Source organism: Pogona vitticeps, chromosome 2 (genome assembly GCF_051106095.1).
Source record: "Pogona vitticeps strain Pit_001003342236 chromosome 2, PviZW2.1, whole genome shotgun sequence".
Taxonomy (NCBI): Eukaryota; Metazoa; Chordata; class Lepidosauria; order Squamata; family Agamidae; genus Pogona; species Pogona vitticeps.
Window position 1 is genome coordinate 202,882,923 of NC_135784.1, and position 19,537 is coordinate 202,902,459.

General features: G+C 39.6%; 1 protein-coding gene across 1 annotated transcript in view; it reads right to left on the reverse strand.

Annotated features, from left to right (window-relative positions):
• The window catches only part of LOC110083158 (neuronal acetylcholine receptor subunit alpha-7), a 149,409-nt gene that overhangs the window by 53,503 nt on the left and 76,369 nt on the right, over positions 1-19,537 (reverse strand). Inside the window, exons 3-5 of the mRNA XM_020801371.3 lie at positions 5,746-5,790; positions 3,601-3,710; positions 10-89 (exon numbers count right to left, since the gene is read on the reverse strand). Coding sequence (XP_020657030.3) covers positions 10-89; positions 3,601-3,710; positions 5,746-5,790 — 235 coding nt within the window. The remainder of the gene's footprint in view (positions 1-9; positions 90-3,600; positions 3,711-5,745; positions 5,791-19,537) is intronic.

A 19,537-nucleotide genomic window follows, 5' to 3' on the forward strand; every position in this document is an offset into this window, starting at 1 on the left:
GCTTCTTACCTGGAGGTATATACTGACAAGACCCCGAGTAGTTTACCAAAACATTTGTGTGGAACGTCGCATCAAATCTTTCATCTGCACTGCAAAAAACATCAGAAAGGATTCACTGGGTATTGCTTAGTTGTTGAACATAATGCTTGAAATCCCATTGACTAGCCTAGGAAGTCACACTAGAGTAAGTCTACTAAAACAAAGAGTATTTCGGTAAATTTACTCCTCTGTAAGTTCCATTGTTTTAAATGAACGTAATTTAACTATGACTTTCTGTGCTAAAGTAAGTCACAGTTAGAATAGATCCATTTGAATCAATGGTGATTATTCTTCAAATCCCCATTGATTCAATGGATATATTTTAGTATTACTGACTAGGCTACTCAACAGTATTATGACTACTGTGCGATAAATAACTAAAATATAATTATTAGGTCTGTTAAATTGTTTTATCATTATTAGAGAAAGTGTCACAGTGCCCAAAGTCATTGACTACATGCTACTGAGAGGACAATTACAATTGACAGAATGCAGGATTAACTCTGATCCATCATCAATGTATAATTATTATAACAAAATCCATAGACATTTTTCTTTTGTACAGGCAGTTTGTGTAGACTTTATTTTGAAGAGTGGATCTTATTTTGGCATAGTGAACTCAGATTTCGACCTTTTACAGACTGATTACTGAGTTCTGTTCTCAAATATATGGCACTATTCAGTATGTCTGCACTGAATGTCAATAACATCAAGATCATTTGCAAAACGGAATGGAAATAGACCTGGAACATGTGGTTCTCCAAATGTTGTTAGGCTGCAATTCTAACCAGTCTTAGCCGGTGGTGTGGTTTGTTTGAAATTGCCGTCCAACAACCTCTGCATGACTGCATGCATGCATGCGTGCGTGCGTGCGTGCGTGCGTGCGTGTGTGTGTTTGTATATCTGTTCCTGTTTAAAACCTTTTTTTTGTCCCATAATGTGGTTATATTCTCCTCTGATTTTTATTTTGGAAGGGGCTCTTCCTCAAATACTCAGATCAGGTACCAAGTACTCTTCATATTACACTGTCTTTGTTTGTTTTTTGGTTGACTTGTCTCATTTTTATTCCACTTCCTAGCCAATGGAGTGGCTTACATATACAGTATATAAAAATAAGACCGCATTGGCCTCCAGACTTATCACAAAAGGTACACAGTACACAGAAGAGATGGAGAAAGAAAGCAAACATTAAAGTGTAGCTGATGGAAGGTTCCTGATTCCTAACTCATCTCTTTCAGCTGCAGACTAATGGAACAGCTGCCAGTTGCAGTAGTTGGGGAAGGAGCCAGTGAGAGGCAGCCTTTCAACAGAGCTGGGGCTGTACAGTGGTGTCTCTACTTAAGAACTTAATCCGTATTGGAAGGTGGTTCTCAAGTTGAAAAGTTCTTATGTTGAATCTGCATTTCCCATAGGAATGCATTGAAAACCATTTAATCTGTATCTGCTCTTTTCCGTCCATAGAAACTACAGTGGAACCTCTACTTAAGAACTTAATCCATTTTGGAATGGTGTTCTTAAGTTGAAACGTTCTTAAGTTGAAGCAAAATTTCCCATAGGAATGGACTGAAAACCAATTAATCCGTTCTGGCTGTTTTTTTGTTATGTAGAGATGTGTTCGTACATTGAAGCATTAGTTCCCATAGGAACTAATGCAAAGCTGGTTAATATGTACTCTACCACTAGGGGGGGAATTTTTTTAACCTAAGATGACCTAAGGTTAAAAAAAGAGCAGGAAAGGTTTTTTTTCCTGTTCTTATCTTGGATTTCTGTTCTCAAGTAGAAGCAAAATTTAGCAAATGGAGCTGTTCTTAAGTTGGATTGTTCTTAAGTAGAGACGTTCTTAAGTAGAGACCCCACTGTATCAGATTTCTGTTTTATTTTAACCAGCTTTGGAAGTGTTATGGCTAAAAGACTGGTCAACAATTTTAGTAATTATCAGAGTTTGCATGTTCTCTTTGTGGACTACGACACTCAGAATCCCCCAGCCAGCATGGCCACTGGTAATAATAAATGTATAAATAAATACAAATGGGCCAGGTACAACTACTTAAAATTCAAAAAGGAAGGAACATGAATGAACTTCCTGGAAAAGGTTATATCAAAATATGGAATTAAAAACAAAGAAATCCCTGCTTTCCTTTAACTTTCCTAAATTGATGAGCAAGCATGTCAGCCGTGAGCTTAGCAAACAAGAGAAGCTCAGCATGAGAGTAGCACTAGGAAAGCTTATGCATCAACAGTCAGCCACAGAGATGGGCATGAAACATGGTTCAGCACATTTCGGCAGTTCAGCTGCATAGCATTTCCGTGGGTGCCTCAGCTTCCCTTTCCTTACCTCCTCGAGTGGGTTCCTACTCAGAGGCAGCAGCAGAGCTTCCTAGCCCGGCCTTCTCCAGGTTCTGCCTCTGAGCGAGCACCCACCAGAGGAGGTGGGGCAAGGGAAGCTGGGGCATCCATGGAACAGCTTTGCAGCTGAACTGCTGAACTGTGTCAAACCACAGTTCATAGTCAGAAGCTTATGGGCATATCTCTCGTTTATCAGATTGAAGGAGCATAGTCTGGAAGGATGAACCTATGCAACATACCTTTGCAAAACAAAACATCTGTAGAAAAACAGAATCAGCCAAATTATACACACAGATGAAAAAAAATAACATTCCAGGTGTAAAAAATGTGTTGGATACAAGCCACTAAATATCAGTTTCCCATCCTATAATTTAATTTACTTTAATTTGTAAAGGAACAGAGAAGAGCACATTGTGCTAGATAATGAGGCATTCTTGAGTAATCACAATAATTGCTGCAAAGCATAACAGAGACAGACCGGTTTTCAGCCATTTTGCCACTTGCTCAGCCAGAGGGAACTACTAGATGGGTATTTGTCTTGCTATTTATGATGTGTTTCTCACTGTTCCTTTCAATATTCATTCCACCAACCACATGACATTAGTGTTAATGTGAGTACAGTACATCTAATCCTTTGGCATGAGCAATGCAGTAGATTTTGGTCCCCTGGCAGGGCTTTTTTGGGGGGTAGTACATTTCCAGCCAGCCAAATTATTTCGTCTTGCTTTTGGCTTCAGTGATCACCTTCATCTGACATAGCTGATGATACACATAGTGTGGTGTGCAAATGAACCTTCTCCTCTTGCTTGTCTTCTGCTTATACTTGCAAGGACCACAACTGCTATGAAATTTATAAATTGTATTTTAAAAATATTTTCCTAGTTTAGTGCTACAGAGCTAAACTGATATAGCACCGATTCAGCTGCTTATTATGTCTTGTCACTTCAGGGCTATTTCATTTGCTAATCATTAAAAAAAGAAGAGATTTGAATGACAGGGAAAGGGGTAGGTAAGAAGGTGCTGATAATATCGAAGTGGAGTGGAGGGAGAAATGGGGGCTAATATGTGGACATAATGAAATGCACCTTCCTAAGATACTTAAACATTTCCTTGTGAAGTATAGCAGAGAATTAAATGGGAGGATAAGGTATAGAGACGTTTTTATCAACTCAGGACAAACTTCTATGTGGTCACATCGTTACACTTCTTCCTTACCTGTTGTACAGAAGAATGTCTGGCACCCAGATTTGATCAGACGGGAATCTTAAGTTCTGTACTCCTGCGTATTCAGACTGGTCCCATGACAAATATGCATCGGTCCAGGACTGCAGAGAAGTTGTTATGTTAATCACGTTCATAAATACAAGGAAATCCATCCCTATATTTTCTGGGGGGGATTGTAATTTGGATATTGTTGCAGTATAAAAAAGAAGTCACAATGAAGAAAAGATTGTGCCAGTAATGGGAAGTTACTGTCATGATAGAAATTATAAATGGAATGTTACACTGAAATAATAGCTATGTCTTTTAGGCCAGCCCTACCATTGGGCAAAGAGTGAAGAGTCTGCTTCAAAACAAAGGTGCTGGAAGGTGACAGCACGGTGATGGAGGAGAGTGCCCGACACCTTTCACTGTGAATTCAGTGGAAGACATTCTCTCATCACCAGCATTAAATGAAGATACAACGGATATAACTTGGCTTTTGTACATGATAAGGCAACATTTTGGTTTTTTTGCCTTGGGCACTAAATGACTTCGGGACAGACTTGGTGCCTATAAATTACTCCTTCAACCTCATATCCCTCATCCCTTCTGATATATATGCAAGACTGCACAAACCCCAAGTATATGCGGTCTGTCAAACTTGGCAGAAAATCTGCAAGAAGTGGGGAACAGTCTACAGCAGTTATCCCTGCTGGTGCTCCAGGACATATTTCAGTCTCCATTGCACTGGGACAAAATGTCAAAAATCACCAGAATGGAAGGGGGGGGGGATGCTGAGTGCTTATTGCATCCCTTGTTTGAACATCTGTGCCAACATTGTCAGCTATGGAGCTGAACATTTCTGAAGCACGTGGAGTCTTCCAGCTCTGCTTTCCTTTAAACATCCTTTATTTATTCACTCATTTATTTCACATTTAAATAAATGTTTAACTCTTTTCTTCCAAAGAACCTCAAAATGATTAACACGAAGTTTTAAAGGTGTTTTTTTTTAATTACTAACCATTTAAAATAATTCCAACAACATTATAAAATGCTCAAACAGGATCAGTAAATAACAGAATGTATTAAACCATGAAATTGGAGTGCATCAGACTGGAGAAGGATGACAGAGGCAGTTCAAAGCTACACTCAGGGACAAACTAGATGTTTAGGAAAGTTTGTTTTCCATGTGACTAGCCTGTTTCTCCTTTCACAACACAACCTCCTCACATATAAGTGTCTTAACGATCAGATTTGCAAATTATGTCCATGTTCATCTTCTAATGACCAATCATAAAAGTTCACTGGGATGCAAGATATGGAGGCAAGAGGAAGCATCTGCTATGACAAACATAAATCTTTCACTTTTAAGAAGGGTTGCTTCTAATGACAAAACAACCATATAATCTCCTTTGACTCACAGGAAAGGCTCGATTCTCAGCTCAAATTTCTTTCTTAAATGGGAAGTGTTTTTACCAACTTTAAATAGTTTAAAAATATTTAAAGAGGAAATGAATTGGGCTCCAGAAGGAACTCTAGAGCCTTAGCATAGCCCTCCAAAACAGAGCTTGGGGAAAAAATACATATTTAGAATACAGCCCCCAGCATCTTCTTTTTTTATCAGCAATCCACTTTGGGGAATAAGAAAAATTTTAAGTCATTGCTATTCTCAAGACAGTTGGGAGCCATAAAACCTTGTTGCTCTTTTGCAAATTGCCTAGAGATCTACAATAGCTGTAGATTCAGAGTTTTTCTTGTCCAGCTTCTGCCTATCTAGTAGAACAGATCTGATGTCACAGCATTCTGCATTTCTCCAGTTCTGCTGCAGTTTTTGGCAGCAGTTGACTTAGCTTGATAGTCCAGTTAAAACCTCTCGTGGAAATTGTTTAATTTTCTCTGAATTCCAGTAGGACCAAATCAGCTTTTAAAAATCAGAGACAAATATTTATTTGTTTGTTTGTTTGTTTGTTTGATCTATACCCTGCACCATCTGGCAACCAGGCCACTCTGGGTGGCTAACAGCAAAATATCATCTTTAAGTATTGAAGGAATTTTTTTTCTTCATTAATCATCCTTTTCTCTATATGGAAAAGCTGGGGGAGGGGAATAACAATTAATTATACAGTATTGTTGCTGAATAATGGCAAAACTACTCACCATCTGTAGCCAAGCATTTGTTATCAAGACCTGGTTCTTTTCATCCTTTAAAAAAGAAGTGGAAGGAAAAATAATTACAAAATATTTTTCAAAGTATGAATAATTTCAATGTATTCTCGAATGAATAATTTCATTCATTTATTTTCCAGGCTTGTGCATGGAAAGATAAACTACAACTTAGAAGTTTAAGGTTTAAAATGTGTACCTGTCTTGTGGAATCCTTCTATTCAAGATTCCTGTTACTCCATTCCATTCTCTCCCTTTTCTACCCTCAGTCAACAATCCACATCCACAAAGCATGCCCAGTACTCACTACACTCTTTCAGGGAGGCTTCCTCCTTTCAAACATTTTTCTCCTAAAGAAAGTTGTGCTTCTCCAGACCTTGAGAGTCTTTCTTGTGTTCCTTCTTGTGTGTGGCTGGTGTCACTGTCCCACTTAGAGACTGATACACCAATAAGCAGCAGTCTGTAACTGATATACAAGGCTAGGCAGAATGGCAGCCGCCATCTTGGCTCCACCTGCCTCGTTCCTAGCAGTTCTGCAAAAAATTTTTCTCAAACTAGGGCAACTGGCCAATCAAGGAGGCTGGGAGGTGGGCCTAGTGGACCAGATTGGGTTTTTAAAAGTCAGGGCAGCCATCCATTCTGCATTGACCTTTCTCCCACCTACCCACCCCTTGTTAAGTGCTGATAATGTGGTCAACTTAATGTTACATTGTGACGGCTGTGATGATGTCACCCGCCTGTCACTGCTATGGCTGGAGTTTATCTACCTATGGCAGGACAGGAGGTGGGACTTCAGTGGGTGGAGTTAATGTATATAAGGGGGGAGTGAAGGTGGTGAAGAGAATTGGGAGATGGGAAGATTGGGATGAGATAGGGTTCGGTTAGGAACTTGGTTAGGGCGTTAGGGCCTGTTTATTCATGTTATGAGGTACTGTGCTAGTGTAGGTCTGAATGAGAGAGTGATTGAGGGGGATACTTTATCACATTGATTGCCTTATTTAGTTTCCACAGTGATTTACTATTATTTATGTTTTCTCAATAAACAATCCTTTTTATTTTGAAATCCATACCATTGTCTGATGAGTCAGATCAATAAGTGTGGTTGGTGGCAGCGTGAATAAAGTGTGAATGAGAGTGACGTGACCATTGTGAGGTGCATTGACCTTTCTCCCACCTACCCATCCCTTGTTAAGTGCTGATATTGTGGTCAACCTAATGTTACATCTATACTGATTTTCATAGTTTTGTTGGGGGCGGTTCTGAAGCACAAGGGCATATATCCATGTGGTAGAGGAGGGGATCCCCATGGGAGCAGGACCATACCCAGGTGGATCTCCTTCAAGGGGGTGGAGATGGGGGAAATAAGCCATCTGCATGCTCAGCTTGGGCTCTGCTGTGCATGTACACCTACATGGTGACAGATAGGGCCACACTGTGGCACACATCCCTGTGGTTAACGCCAATCCTGTTACCTTGGTTATCATCAGCCAGTAGTCAGAATGCTAATGCAGGATCCATGCCAGCCCCAAGGTCACTTGGCAGTTGTGGCCTCTTTATTCAAAAAATAACATTGTGTCTGTGTGTTTATTTATGCTCTCAGATTCTGGAGCCATTCAGCTCATCTAACAAGTGATATTGCAATTACTGTAGAATATATGATCACACACACACATAGCTTTTGGCATTTTAACCAATCTTCAGATGATGAAAAATCAATGGCTGCAATTTTTCCACACTCTTATGAAATATATATATATATAACCATATCATTCATCTGAAGAGTTACAGCATGCCAGTGTCATGGTATCCTGTCAATATTTATTAAGAGCATAACTGTACACCATGTTACCATAAAATATCTTAACATGTTAAAAGAGAAAAGCAAAATGACATCAATAATGCTAGACAGCAAATATAAAATATGTAAGCAATGCATGCAAAGTTAAGAATGTTTTAAGGAAGGCCCACTGATATCAATGAAAGAATTAAAGATGTATTAAAGCTTTCCTTTTCAATTCAAGAGAATATAAAGATGCTTATCTTGGGATGGAGTCTGTCGTACAAATGGAAGAAAAAAAAGGTTTGACTCATAAACCCTCGCACACACTGCAAAACCTCTTTGGGGCACAAGAGAACATTAATTCCCTTCTAACTCTCCTGTCACATCCACTACAAGGTGCCCAGCCATCTCCTTCACAGCAGGAGGAATGTGCACTTGTCCCATGCATATATTTAACAATTCTCAAGGTGACGCCTCCTGAAGGAACAAGAGCTGCTAGAATCCAGTACAATTTTTTAACTTTTTTTATTTTATTTATTTATTTTGCTTTCCCATCAGCAGACAGAAACCAAGAGTGGTAGATGCAATCACACACACACACACTCAATCCTCGTGTTATATGGGTAAACAACTGCACAGAACTCAAAATGAGTAACTTTGAAAAATGCACACAAAGAAGTTTAGATCAACACTAAAAAGTGTGTATACATTAGGAAAAGCAATTGGAAGAAATAAATCCTCAGGAGTTGATAGAAGACCAACAGAACTATTTTAAGATACAGAGACAAATTGCATCAAAATCCCGACAAGAATGAACCAACCAATATGAAAAACCGTACAGAAATATTGCTGATGAAAAAAAAAATGACTCATGGTCCTTTTTAGGACCACAAATGAAAATAATTACAATTTAGAGGGTGTTTCTTCATCTAAAGAAATTCACTTTGCTGCAAATGGAAATGTAATGTTGAAGAAACTCACAGAAAAACTGATCAGTGTAAACCAAAGGTTCCTGGAATGTGTGTAATTACTGAGAGGCTCCACAACCAATATGGAAATGCCATTTTTGTAAGATCAAGTATTATACAGTAGTCTGCTCAACAGACTTTACTAAAGAGGACAACATAGAAATCTTGGCAGTTGAACTTGTTGTGTGTATAGTAACATCAATTCATAAACCACCCAATATACCATTCTTCTTTAAGAAGCCATCTAATATGAAAAACCAAAACACTTACTTTCTAACTGGGAATTTCAACAGCCATAGCAATATTTAGGGCTATGAACTTAGGGTTGATGAAAATGACAAAGCCATTATAAAAGGGTCAGATTCCCATTTAATGTGCTTTAAACATGATCCTAAACTACCCAGTTCATTTAACAGTGTCAAGTGACAGAGAGCCACAATCCAGATTTCTATTAGTGAGCCTATAGTTCAACAGTGCACTAAAAGTGCAGGCAACCCAATGCCAAACAAGTGGCACAGACCCCATTCTATGTCAGATTTACTCAGCCATCCAACCTCAATCTACACCATTCCATAGGAGGCATAATCCGAAAAAAGCCAAGTGGAAGCCTGATCCCATTAGTTAAAGAAAAAAACTAATCAATTGTGTTTAGCATGTTTTAATTCGATTTAAATTTGGGTGATTATTACACAATATGTTCGCAAGCACGAATTAATTTGACAGGGAATTTTTTTTTTATTTTTTTTTTTGGCTGATCAGCAATGAGGGTTTGGGTTTTGTTTTGTTTTTTGCTCTCTGCCAGATGTCTGTTTATTTTAAGAGGGAAGTGGAACTGATCTATTGAAATCGATTCCACATGTGTAAATAATTCGGTATGAGTTAATTTTAAAGAGCCCCCACTGGCTGGCCCTCACAGTCATTTGTACCCTGTTTTATTTATTTATTTATTTATTTATTTATTTATTTATTTATTTATTTTTTTATTTATTTATTTATTTATTTATTTATTTATTTGTTTGTTTGTTTGTTTGTTTGTTTGTTTGTTGCTTGCTTGCTTGCTTGCTTGCTTGCTTGCTTGACTGACTGACTGACTGACTGACTGACTGACTGACTGACTGATTGATTGATTGATTGATTGATTGATTGATTGATTGATTGATTGATTGATTGATTGATTGATTGATTGATTGATTGATTGCTAGCTATCTGGTACAACCCTATACCAGATACCAAAAATAAAAACAAAACAAAAACAGAGTTTTACCCCAATAGGCAAATGGCCCGTCAGCTCTTTTGTGCAGTGCCAGGAAGTTTAAGAAGTGACAGGGCTAAATCCCCGAGCTGGGTAGCAGCTCTTTCCGCAACCCCTCCAACAATGGGCTAGCCCAGCATTGGGAGGAGAGGAGGAGAGGAGCCTGGGCAGCCAGGTGTCCCAGGGGAGAGAATGACAACATACTTGTTCTCATTGCCCTTGTGTTGCCGCTTCCTCTGCCATGGGATTGGGGCATGAGGAAAGAGGCTTCTGGGTGGCCCAGTCACTGCTTAAAGTCAGCTTCTTCCCAGAAACTAGCTGATTGTTGCAGCGATCAGAAGGGACCACCTCAACAACTGGGGGATTCAACACCATGGCTTCTTACACTACAATATACTACATTTTAAAGGAAGCACAGAGAGTGATTAAAATACCAGGCGATTGTCACATGATTGTAACTCAGTTTCATCCAGAACACAGTGTATTACAGGATTATTGTGAAGTGTAAACAGGATCTGGGAAAGGTTTACAATGCTAGATGCAGCTGCGATGCAAATTGTCCCTCAGCCTCTAAGTGGGGACCTGCTGGAAGAGGTGGGGCACCGAACCACTGATCAGCTACTTGGCTAGGAAACGAACCATGTCGAACCAGGAGTTTGTGCCCATCTCTACTAAAGATCATGGACTAAGAAAAACAGTTGCTGTTCTACTTCAAAACCAAAAATTCTTCATTGAATTTCAAGGGAGGCACAGTCACTGAATAAATCAAAGGAACGGTCTCCCACCAGGTACCATCCTGCAACCATTACTTTTTAACAGTTATGCAAATGATCAGCCAACATCCCCATACTTCAGGAGTTTCATCTAAGCTGATTATCTTGCCTTGACAATCCAGGGAGAAAATAATGAACAAAATAAGGTAATACTGCACAAACCCACCCACTTCATGGACACCAACCCCCTAGACGATGAGTTTTCTACATGCATCTCAAGCTCCAAATATTACACCAGAGGAGACTAGGCGAAACCTATGGAGAACAAGAACAGCACAACTTGTTGAATGGATGAATGCTGAAGAGTGTCCCTCACCAGGATAGGATTCTAGCTGGACCATCTGAAAATCACTTAGACTTTGAAGCAAAGTAGGAAGATCAAAAAATAAAGTAAAATGGGGCTACTTGGGTACAGAACAAATTTTCTGTGTATGTGGAGAAATTCAATCATTGTAGCACTTAAATGTGTGTGATTTATGTCCCACCACATGTACAAAAGAAGATCTAGCAAATATCCCAGATAACACTATTGAAGTAGCCCATTCTGGTTTTAAAAAAAAGTCTAATTATCTTAATATGTAAATTTTAATATTACCTATATTTCATATATGTCCATAGTTTTAAATTGTACAAGACTCTGACAAAAATAAGGAAAGAAAGAAAGAATATGGGAAACAAAACAACAGTCTACAGAATGGGAGCATACAATACACTTTTCAGTCTGAGAGATGCCACACATTGCGGTAACTAGAGGAGCATTGCTTTAATTCCCAATGTAAGGAAATTAAGGCTCAACAAAGACTTTTACCATGATTGGAATGAGAAACACCAATGTTCAAGCTACGTAGATTCAGAAAAGGAAGAGGCACCGGTGATGGTATTGCAAATATACATTGGCTATTGGAGCATACCAAAGAATGAGAAAAAAAATAGTCTACACTTATAGTAAAACCTTCTGTGAAGATTGTGAAAAGCTATGGACCATTGTAAATGAAATCTGTGCACCACTACATTGGCTTGTCCTGATACATAGCCTATACTCTGGACAAGAGGTAACTGTTAAGATAGAATATGGAAAAATCTAGTATTTTGGAGAGACAACAGTGAAACAAACAAACAAAAGAAGTGAAATGATGTGTAACTGTTGGCCCAATGAAGGAAACTTTGACCTTGAGTTTGCAAGAAATGAGCAGGGCTGTTAATGACAGGACCTTGTGGAAGTCACTACTTCATAGGGTCACTGGCAGTCAGAAACAGTACATAACAACAGCTACAAGAGCACTGAAAGCAGTGTGTATCAAATTACATATCAATTTGCGGCAGAATTAAAAGCAAGGTCTTGCAAATAGGACTGGAGAAAAAAATTAAAGGTGGGAGTCAGAGAAATGCAATAAAACTGAGACTGAAGGATACTATATAGAATATATAGCAGCTGGATGTGCTAAAGAGGACAAGGAATCAGGACTGTAACTAGGATAAAGCAAATGGGGCTTTGCTACTGGGCACCAAAATTGGGAGGGCACCAAAACCTAAAGGTGAATCTATTTGTGAGTGTTCGGAAAACAAACACTAACACCTTCCAGGCCAATTCATATTCCCTTGTGTGAAAGTATACACTTTTTCTTTTGCTGAGATACCACGTTCTTCTCTTTCACGGAGGGCTCACCTCCCTATTTTACAGCAGAGTGAATGAGAGATGATGTCATTTGTCCCAGGTGCCAAAATGGCTAATGATACCTTTGCCAAAATGGCTAATCATCCCCAGTGAAGGAGCAGAGAGACGTTAATGTTCAAGTCTACACTGATATGAAGGAGAGCCTCTCATCCATTCGCAGTTCCATACATTGCTCTGATACAGAGGGATGAATATTCTTTACCCTCTTCAGACTACAAGTACATCATGAGAAGTTAGCATTATTAATTCATTAACTGAATCATTACTTTTTAAATGAACAATAGGTTTTACAGGGAAGGGCACACAGGTTATCACCACTGACCTTTAATAGCGTACTTATTTTTACTTCTTTCAAACATTTGTGGGATTTGTTTGTTTGGTGGTCTTTTTGTTTTTTTGTTACTTACAACTGAAAAGGAGAACATATGCTTTCTTCACTCTCACTCATTGTCCTTCTGAGGCTACAGATCCCACCCCCCTTAATTCCCTACAACAGTTCCTAGCTAGAAAAGCTACCTCAGTCCCTACTGTGACTTTTAAGGAAAGAGTCATATCAATCATCTCAGCTCAAGTACTCCTTCATTTGTTGATTTTGTTCCAAATGCAATCTCCCCCCAACCCCCAATGAAGTTATCAGACTAAAATAGTTACCGGGGGGGGGAGGGTTTGGTTAAGAATATACTGTATTTCCAGGCAAAGGGTTTGTAGCTTTCTGACCTAAGCAGATGGCCACCAAATTACTTTGAAAATTATCAGAAAATAATTGGTTCTTCATAAATCAGCACTTCTGAACTCTGGGGTTCCTGATGTTACTGGGTTGTACTTTCCAGATGTGCAGAGCAGTGGATAGACTTATTAAGAGTTCTGAGAGTTGTAATCCATAAACATCACAGTTTAAGTACCGAGGTGAGAAATTACTTGTATAGAGCTAGAGCTCATAGAGAGGAATATGGGTACTTTCTTCTCTGTGAAGGACGACTGCTGACACAGACACAAAACAACATCAATTTTAACACTCTTAGAACATTCATCACTATAACTTCTAAAATGTTATTTTTAAAAGGTAAGTTCAATTCTGATCCATTTGATGAGAAGAGCAAACAATTTAAGATTAATGTGCTAATTCTGACTTGTTGCTTCAAAGCTCAGGTTCAACTTCAATAGGAATTAAACATCTGGGAAAAGCAAAGAGTTCAAATGTGCCACCTCTTCCCGTATTCTTGTGATACAGTTCTATAAGACTGAACAGTGTACTGCATATATTTTATACGTGTTTGAAACTTCTGCTCCATTCTTTAGAATACTGGCCAAAATACAAATCAATATTTATGCTTATGTAAGTGTATTGGCATCCCTTCATGGATTGCTGCCTTGTTGTGGTGAAGGGGCTTGAGTAATTCAGAGAAGCTATGGGCTATGCCTTGCAGGGACACCCAAGACGAACAGGTCATAGTGGGAAAGTTCTGACTAAACGCGATCCACCTGGAGCAGGAACTGGCAAGCCACTCCAGTATCTTTGCAAGGAAAATTCCATGGACAGAAACAAAAGGCTAAAAGATATGATGCTGAAAGATGAGCCCCTCAGGTCGGAAGGCGTCCAACATGCTACTGAGGAAGAGCGGAGGACAAGGACAAGTAGCTCCAGAGCTAATGAGACGGGGACTGGAATGCTAAAGCAGGGAGTCAAGAGATAAAAGGAACAACAGGTAAGTTTGGCCTGGGAGTTCAAAACGAAGCAGGGCAAAGGCTAATAGAGTTTTGTCAAGAGAACAAGCTGGTCATCACAAACACTCTTTTCCAACAATACAAGAGATGACTCTAAACATGGAAATCACCAGACGGGTAATACCGATATCAGATTGATTATATTCTCTGCAGCCAAAGATGGAGAAGCTCTATACAGTCAGCAAAAACAAGACCTGGAGCTGACTGCGGCTCTGATCATCAGCTTCTCATTGCAAAATTCAAGCTTAAACTGAAGAGAGTAGGAAAAACCACTGGACTAGTCAGGTATAATCTAAACCAAATCCCTTATGAATACACAGTGGAAGTGAAGAACAGATTTAAGGAACTAGATTTGGTGGACAGAGTGCCTGAAGAACTTAGGATAGAGGCTCGTAACATTGTCCAGGAGGCAGCAACAAAAACCATCCCAAAGAAAAGGAAATGCAAGAAAGCAAAGTGGCTTTCCAACAAGGCCTTACAAATAGCAGAGAAAAGAAGGGAAACAAAATGCAAGGGAGATAAGGAAAATTACAGAAAATTGAATGCAGACTTCCAAAGAATAACAAGGAGAGACAAAAGGGCCCTCTTAAATGAACAGTGCAAAGATATAGAGGAAAAGAATAGAAAGGGGGAAAAACAGAGATCTATTCAAGAAAATTGGAGATATTAAAGGAACATTTTGTGAAAAGACGGGATTGATAAAGGACAAAAATGGTAGGGACCTCACAGAAGCAGAAGACATCAAGAAGAGGTGGCAAGAATACACAGAGGAATTATACCAGAAAGATATGGATGTCCCGAACAACCTAGAAAATGTTGTTGCTGACCTTGAGCCAGATATCTTGGAGAGCGAAGTCAAGTGGGCCTTAGAAACCATGGCTAACAACAAGGCCAGTGGAGGTGATGGCATTCCACTGGAACTATTTAAAATCTTTAAAAAAGACGTTAAGGTGCTACCCTCAATATTACAAGTTTGGAACAATCAGTAGTGGCCAGAGGATTGGAAAAGTTCAGTCTATGTCCCAATCCCAAAGAAGGGCAGTGCCAAAAAATGCTCCAACTACCATACAATTGCACTCATTTCGCACACTAGCAAGGTTATGCTTAAAATCCTACAAGGTAGGCTTCAGCATGTATGTGGACCGAGAATTCCCAGAAGTGCAAGCTGGATTTTGAAGAGGCAGAAAGGGAGGAGGAGAATGAAAGAGGAGAGCAGAAAAACAGTCTGAAGCTCAACATCAAAAAAACTAAGATCATGGCCACTGGTCCCATCACCTCCGGGCAAATAGAAGGGGAAGATATGGAGCAGTGACAGATTTTACTTTCTTGGGCTCCATGATCACTGCAGATGGTGACAGCAGCCCTGAAATTAAAAGACACCTGCTTCTTGGGAGGAAAGTGATGACAAACCTAGACAGCATCTTAAAAAGCAGAGACCTCACCTTGCCGACAAAGGTCCGCATAGTCAAAGCTATGGTTTTCCTGTAGCAATGTATGGAGGTGAGAGCTGGACCATAAAGAAGGCTGACTGCTGAAGAATTGATACTTTTGAATTGTGGTGCTGGAGGAGACTCTTGAGAGTCCCCTGGACTGCAAGGAGAACAGTTTGAAGGAAATCAACCTTCACTGTGTTCACTGGAAGGACAGATCCTGAAGGTGAGGTTCCAACACTTTGGCCATCTCATGAGAAAGAAGACTCCCTGGAAAAGACGCTGATGTTAAGAAAGTGTGAAGGAAAGAGGAGAAAGGGACGACAGAGGACGAGATGGCTGGACAGTGTCATCGAAGCTACCAACATGAATTTGATCAAACTTCGGGAAGCAGTGGAAGACAGAAGGGCCTGGCATGCTCTGGTCCATGGGGTCACAAAGAGTTGGACACAACCTAATAACTAAACAACAACAAAGTGTATTGGCATAACTCAGGGGGACAAATGGTCACTGATAAATGAGCTCTTGATTAAATTCACAGTAGCACACCAGTTGTCTGACTCAGCACATGACTCAAGCAATGACTTTTTAATTTATTCACGAAGGCTTTCACGTCCGGGATCTAATGGTTGTTCTGGGTTTTTTGGGCTCTTTGGCCGTGTTCTGAAGGTTGTTCTTCCTGACATTTCGCCAGTCTCTGTGGCCGGCATCTTCAGAGGACACCAGAGCACAGGTTGCTGTCCTCTGAAGATGCCGGCCACAGAGACTGGCGAAACGTCAGGAAGAACAACCTTCAGAACACGGCCAAAGAGTCCGAAAAACCCAGAACGACTTTTTAATTAATGGCTCCATTCTAATTGCTCCAATTTTCACCCATGTACTTAACGCAGATACCGATATCTATTTGCATTCTGGCTGGTGTTTTATTCCAAATATGCTATGCACCACATGCTACCTATTGCCGGAATCAAGCCTAAAGTAAACATGAAATCCATTTTACTAATTACAAATTATCAAGTTTTTAAAAAAATGTAAATGTAAATCACAATCCAAGTTAATTAAGAGAGGTTTAAGAAAGTTTTTAAGAAACGAATCCGATTTCTGTTTACACAGAAGAAAACTGCACTAAGTACATTATAGGATTGCAATGTACCTAAGTCTTCCACTGAAATCTCTTGTGCTTAATGTGGCCTGGACTGTATCAGCAGTAGTCTTTTGCCAGTTTTCCAGAGATTAGCAATAATGAACTATAAATAATATCATAACTTGTAATTTGTGACGGGGAGGATGAGGGGTATTACATAGATATATTTCAAAATTAAACACAATGAGCAGCAACAAAGTTACTTTATTGGCAGAAAGTAAGTTGATCCATTTCTAGAGGCATTTGGCCAAAGGTTTTTTAAGTTTTCTACCATTCTCTTTTCAGTCTTCAGACTTCTGAAATAAAATGATCAGGAACAGTGCATGACCAGAATTTCTGCTAATATGGCAGTTGAATGAGCAGCCCAGATTTGCTTCCTTAGACCTCTTCTGCAGGCCTCCCCCATTAAGACAGTGAAGTTGGGAACAAAGAATGTCAATGTGGCTGTTTTGTTTTGGTTGTTTTGCCATGTTGTATTCACTTCCCTCTATATATTGTAACATAACATCAGTCTTTTCCTTAAAGACCTTGAGACAGGGACACCAGTGAGCAAAGGTGAGTCCTGAACAGTAGGGAGAGTTCTGGAATTCTCGTTGGCTACGTGCATGCCAAACAAAAGGGGGTCCGGGAGAAGAGTCACTGAAGCCTGGGTTTATGTGACAGGCATTGGGCAAATAAAAGCATCTGTTGTTTTTGTAGAGCAGATTTTCAGGAGGCTTCAGGGCAAAGAAGGGATGGAAAATGTCCCATCACAGCAACGGACAACTGTTCACATGACATTGGATTCTGTCCCATAAGGAGAAAAGGTCTTTAAGAAAAAAACAACAACTAGAATTTAGTTATATTTTTAACCTTCCTTTCTCCAATGCATCTAGGGGGAATTGTAGCCAATTATGCTTGTTTTTCCCATCGGTATTTCTTTGCCAATTTCAATTTTTACAGCTTTGAGAAAACTTCAAAGTGTATGTGAGTTTATTCGCATGTCCAATTACTTTGGCTTTATTAAGCTTTAAGTCACTCGGGCACTTCTTTCATTCATAGTGCAAACATGGCTCAGAAGGTTTATGTTCTCCTGCTCTAGCTGCTACTAATCCCACATTTTACAACAAAATCCTTTTAAGAATCTTTCCCAGCATTCCTCCTCTTTTACATAGAACGCCCTGTACCCCGACAATTGGCAATTTCAGTGGAGCACAAGGGTATTTCAGTACATGAGCATCCTGAAATATAGGCCTAGAGTAGCTGTCACCGAGGGAGTAAACATACTTCTAGGCTGACCACTCTTCAGTCTTCAGGTGTAAGGGTTTAACAAGTGGAATTCTCCTTTATGTAATACAAAGAACGATCCATGTATATATCTCTGTTTTGTTCTACATATCCCAACCTTTATGGAAATCCCAAAGCAGCTTAATTACATTAAACTCCACAATTAAAGAAAAAAACATAAGGACTATGAAACCATTTAACAGTAAAATAAATGTATAAAAATTATACAGCTAAAACATTAAAAATTCAGCTTAAAATGCAGAGGTTAATTATTTAATATAAATACTTATTTTTGTTTCTTTTTTTCTTTTCTTTCTTTTCTTTTTACTCTTGTCTTTCTTTCTTTCATTCTTTCTCTTTTGCATTGCCAAAAATTAATCTGAAGAGGAAAGTCCCATCCAAGCTCATGTGTCAGTTCACACAAGAAGGGGCCAATATTTTCCATGGGTTCTGCCTCTGCGTGTACAGGACCCTCTCTTTTACAGACTTTCCCCTGTTCCTATGGCTAGGCGCTCCTCTCTCTCTCTGTGCTGGTGATACTGGATAAGGTAACGACTGAAGAGGGCTTGAGGGAAACACCTCTTTGGGGTATCTGAATGCTTGGGCACTATCATAGGTGAGAAGGTGGTCCTCGGCTAACCTGAGCCTTATTTGGGTACTCTTATTTGAAATAAATAAACATGTGAAGAGAGGAGAGCAGGCAATTAGTCTGCTTCCCCTAACCACCCTCCCCCCATTGTTCCTTGGTTAATGTAATAAGTAACATCTCTGAAATGGGAATTGTTGCACAAGCCCACACAAACCAGAACTTGGAAAATCGGAGCTTGATGTGAAAAACTTCTGAGATTACATGATGCTCTCTGCTTCAGTCTCCTTGCTCAGGGAAAGGATCCACACCAGAATATTCCTCTCCTCGTGTGCTCATTTATCACAGATAAGAATGCCTGAAAGGGCTCCATTCCTAACCTGTTTAGAACTTTAAGGATGCTAATAATCAGTATTTTGAATTGTGATTGGAAGCAGAGGAGCCACTGAACTAACACATTGAGTCACTGAGCTATCTAGCATCCAGTGTCACTGATGTAACCAAGATGTCACGTGCTCTCTAGAAATGAATCTGGACAATAAATCTGGCTCTAGCTTTTTGAACCTGCTTGTCTGCAGCCTCACATATAACATGTTGCAGTAATCTAGGTAGATAAGTTCACTTCTCCCCCTCCCCCCAAGTTGGTCGCTTTAACCTTATTATGCTACTGCTGCTAGTTGGGAATGAAACACCAGATTGTTTTGTTCTGCTAGACTAGAATAATGGCTGAACATTTTTGGATTATTCTTTTTATGGCTTCCTCTGGTTGAAGATGAAGGGGGGGGGGAAGGCACTATCCCATCCTTGCCAGCACAACAGATGTGCATAGATAACAATAACTTCTCTGGCTCAAGGTTGCTGCTGGAGCTCAGCACTGAAACAAAAATGGCCAGAATCCTTAACAGAGGATTATTTTCCATAAACTGAACTGTTACAAGCTGCCTAGAGTGGCCTGTCACAAAAAGCACCAGATAATGTGAACCAAGAAGTTGCATTAGTGTTTGGGGGTGTCTTATGTCTCAGACCAGGAAATAAAGTCAGGGTTGTCCATAAATTCTAGAAGTGGTGTGGAAATTAATCTGTTGGTATTAAGTCTTAGAAATGGGGAGCTTAATTCATTGTTGTTGATGTTTAAACTCAAAACTGTCTAATTCACTGAAGTACCACCGAGGCAATAGTTTTACTGG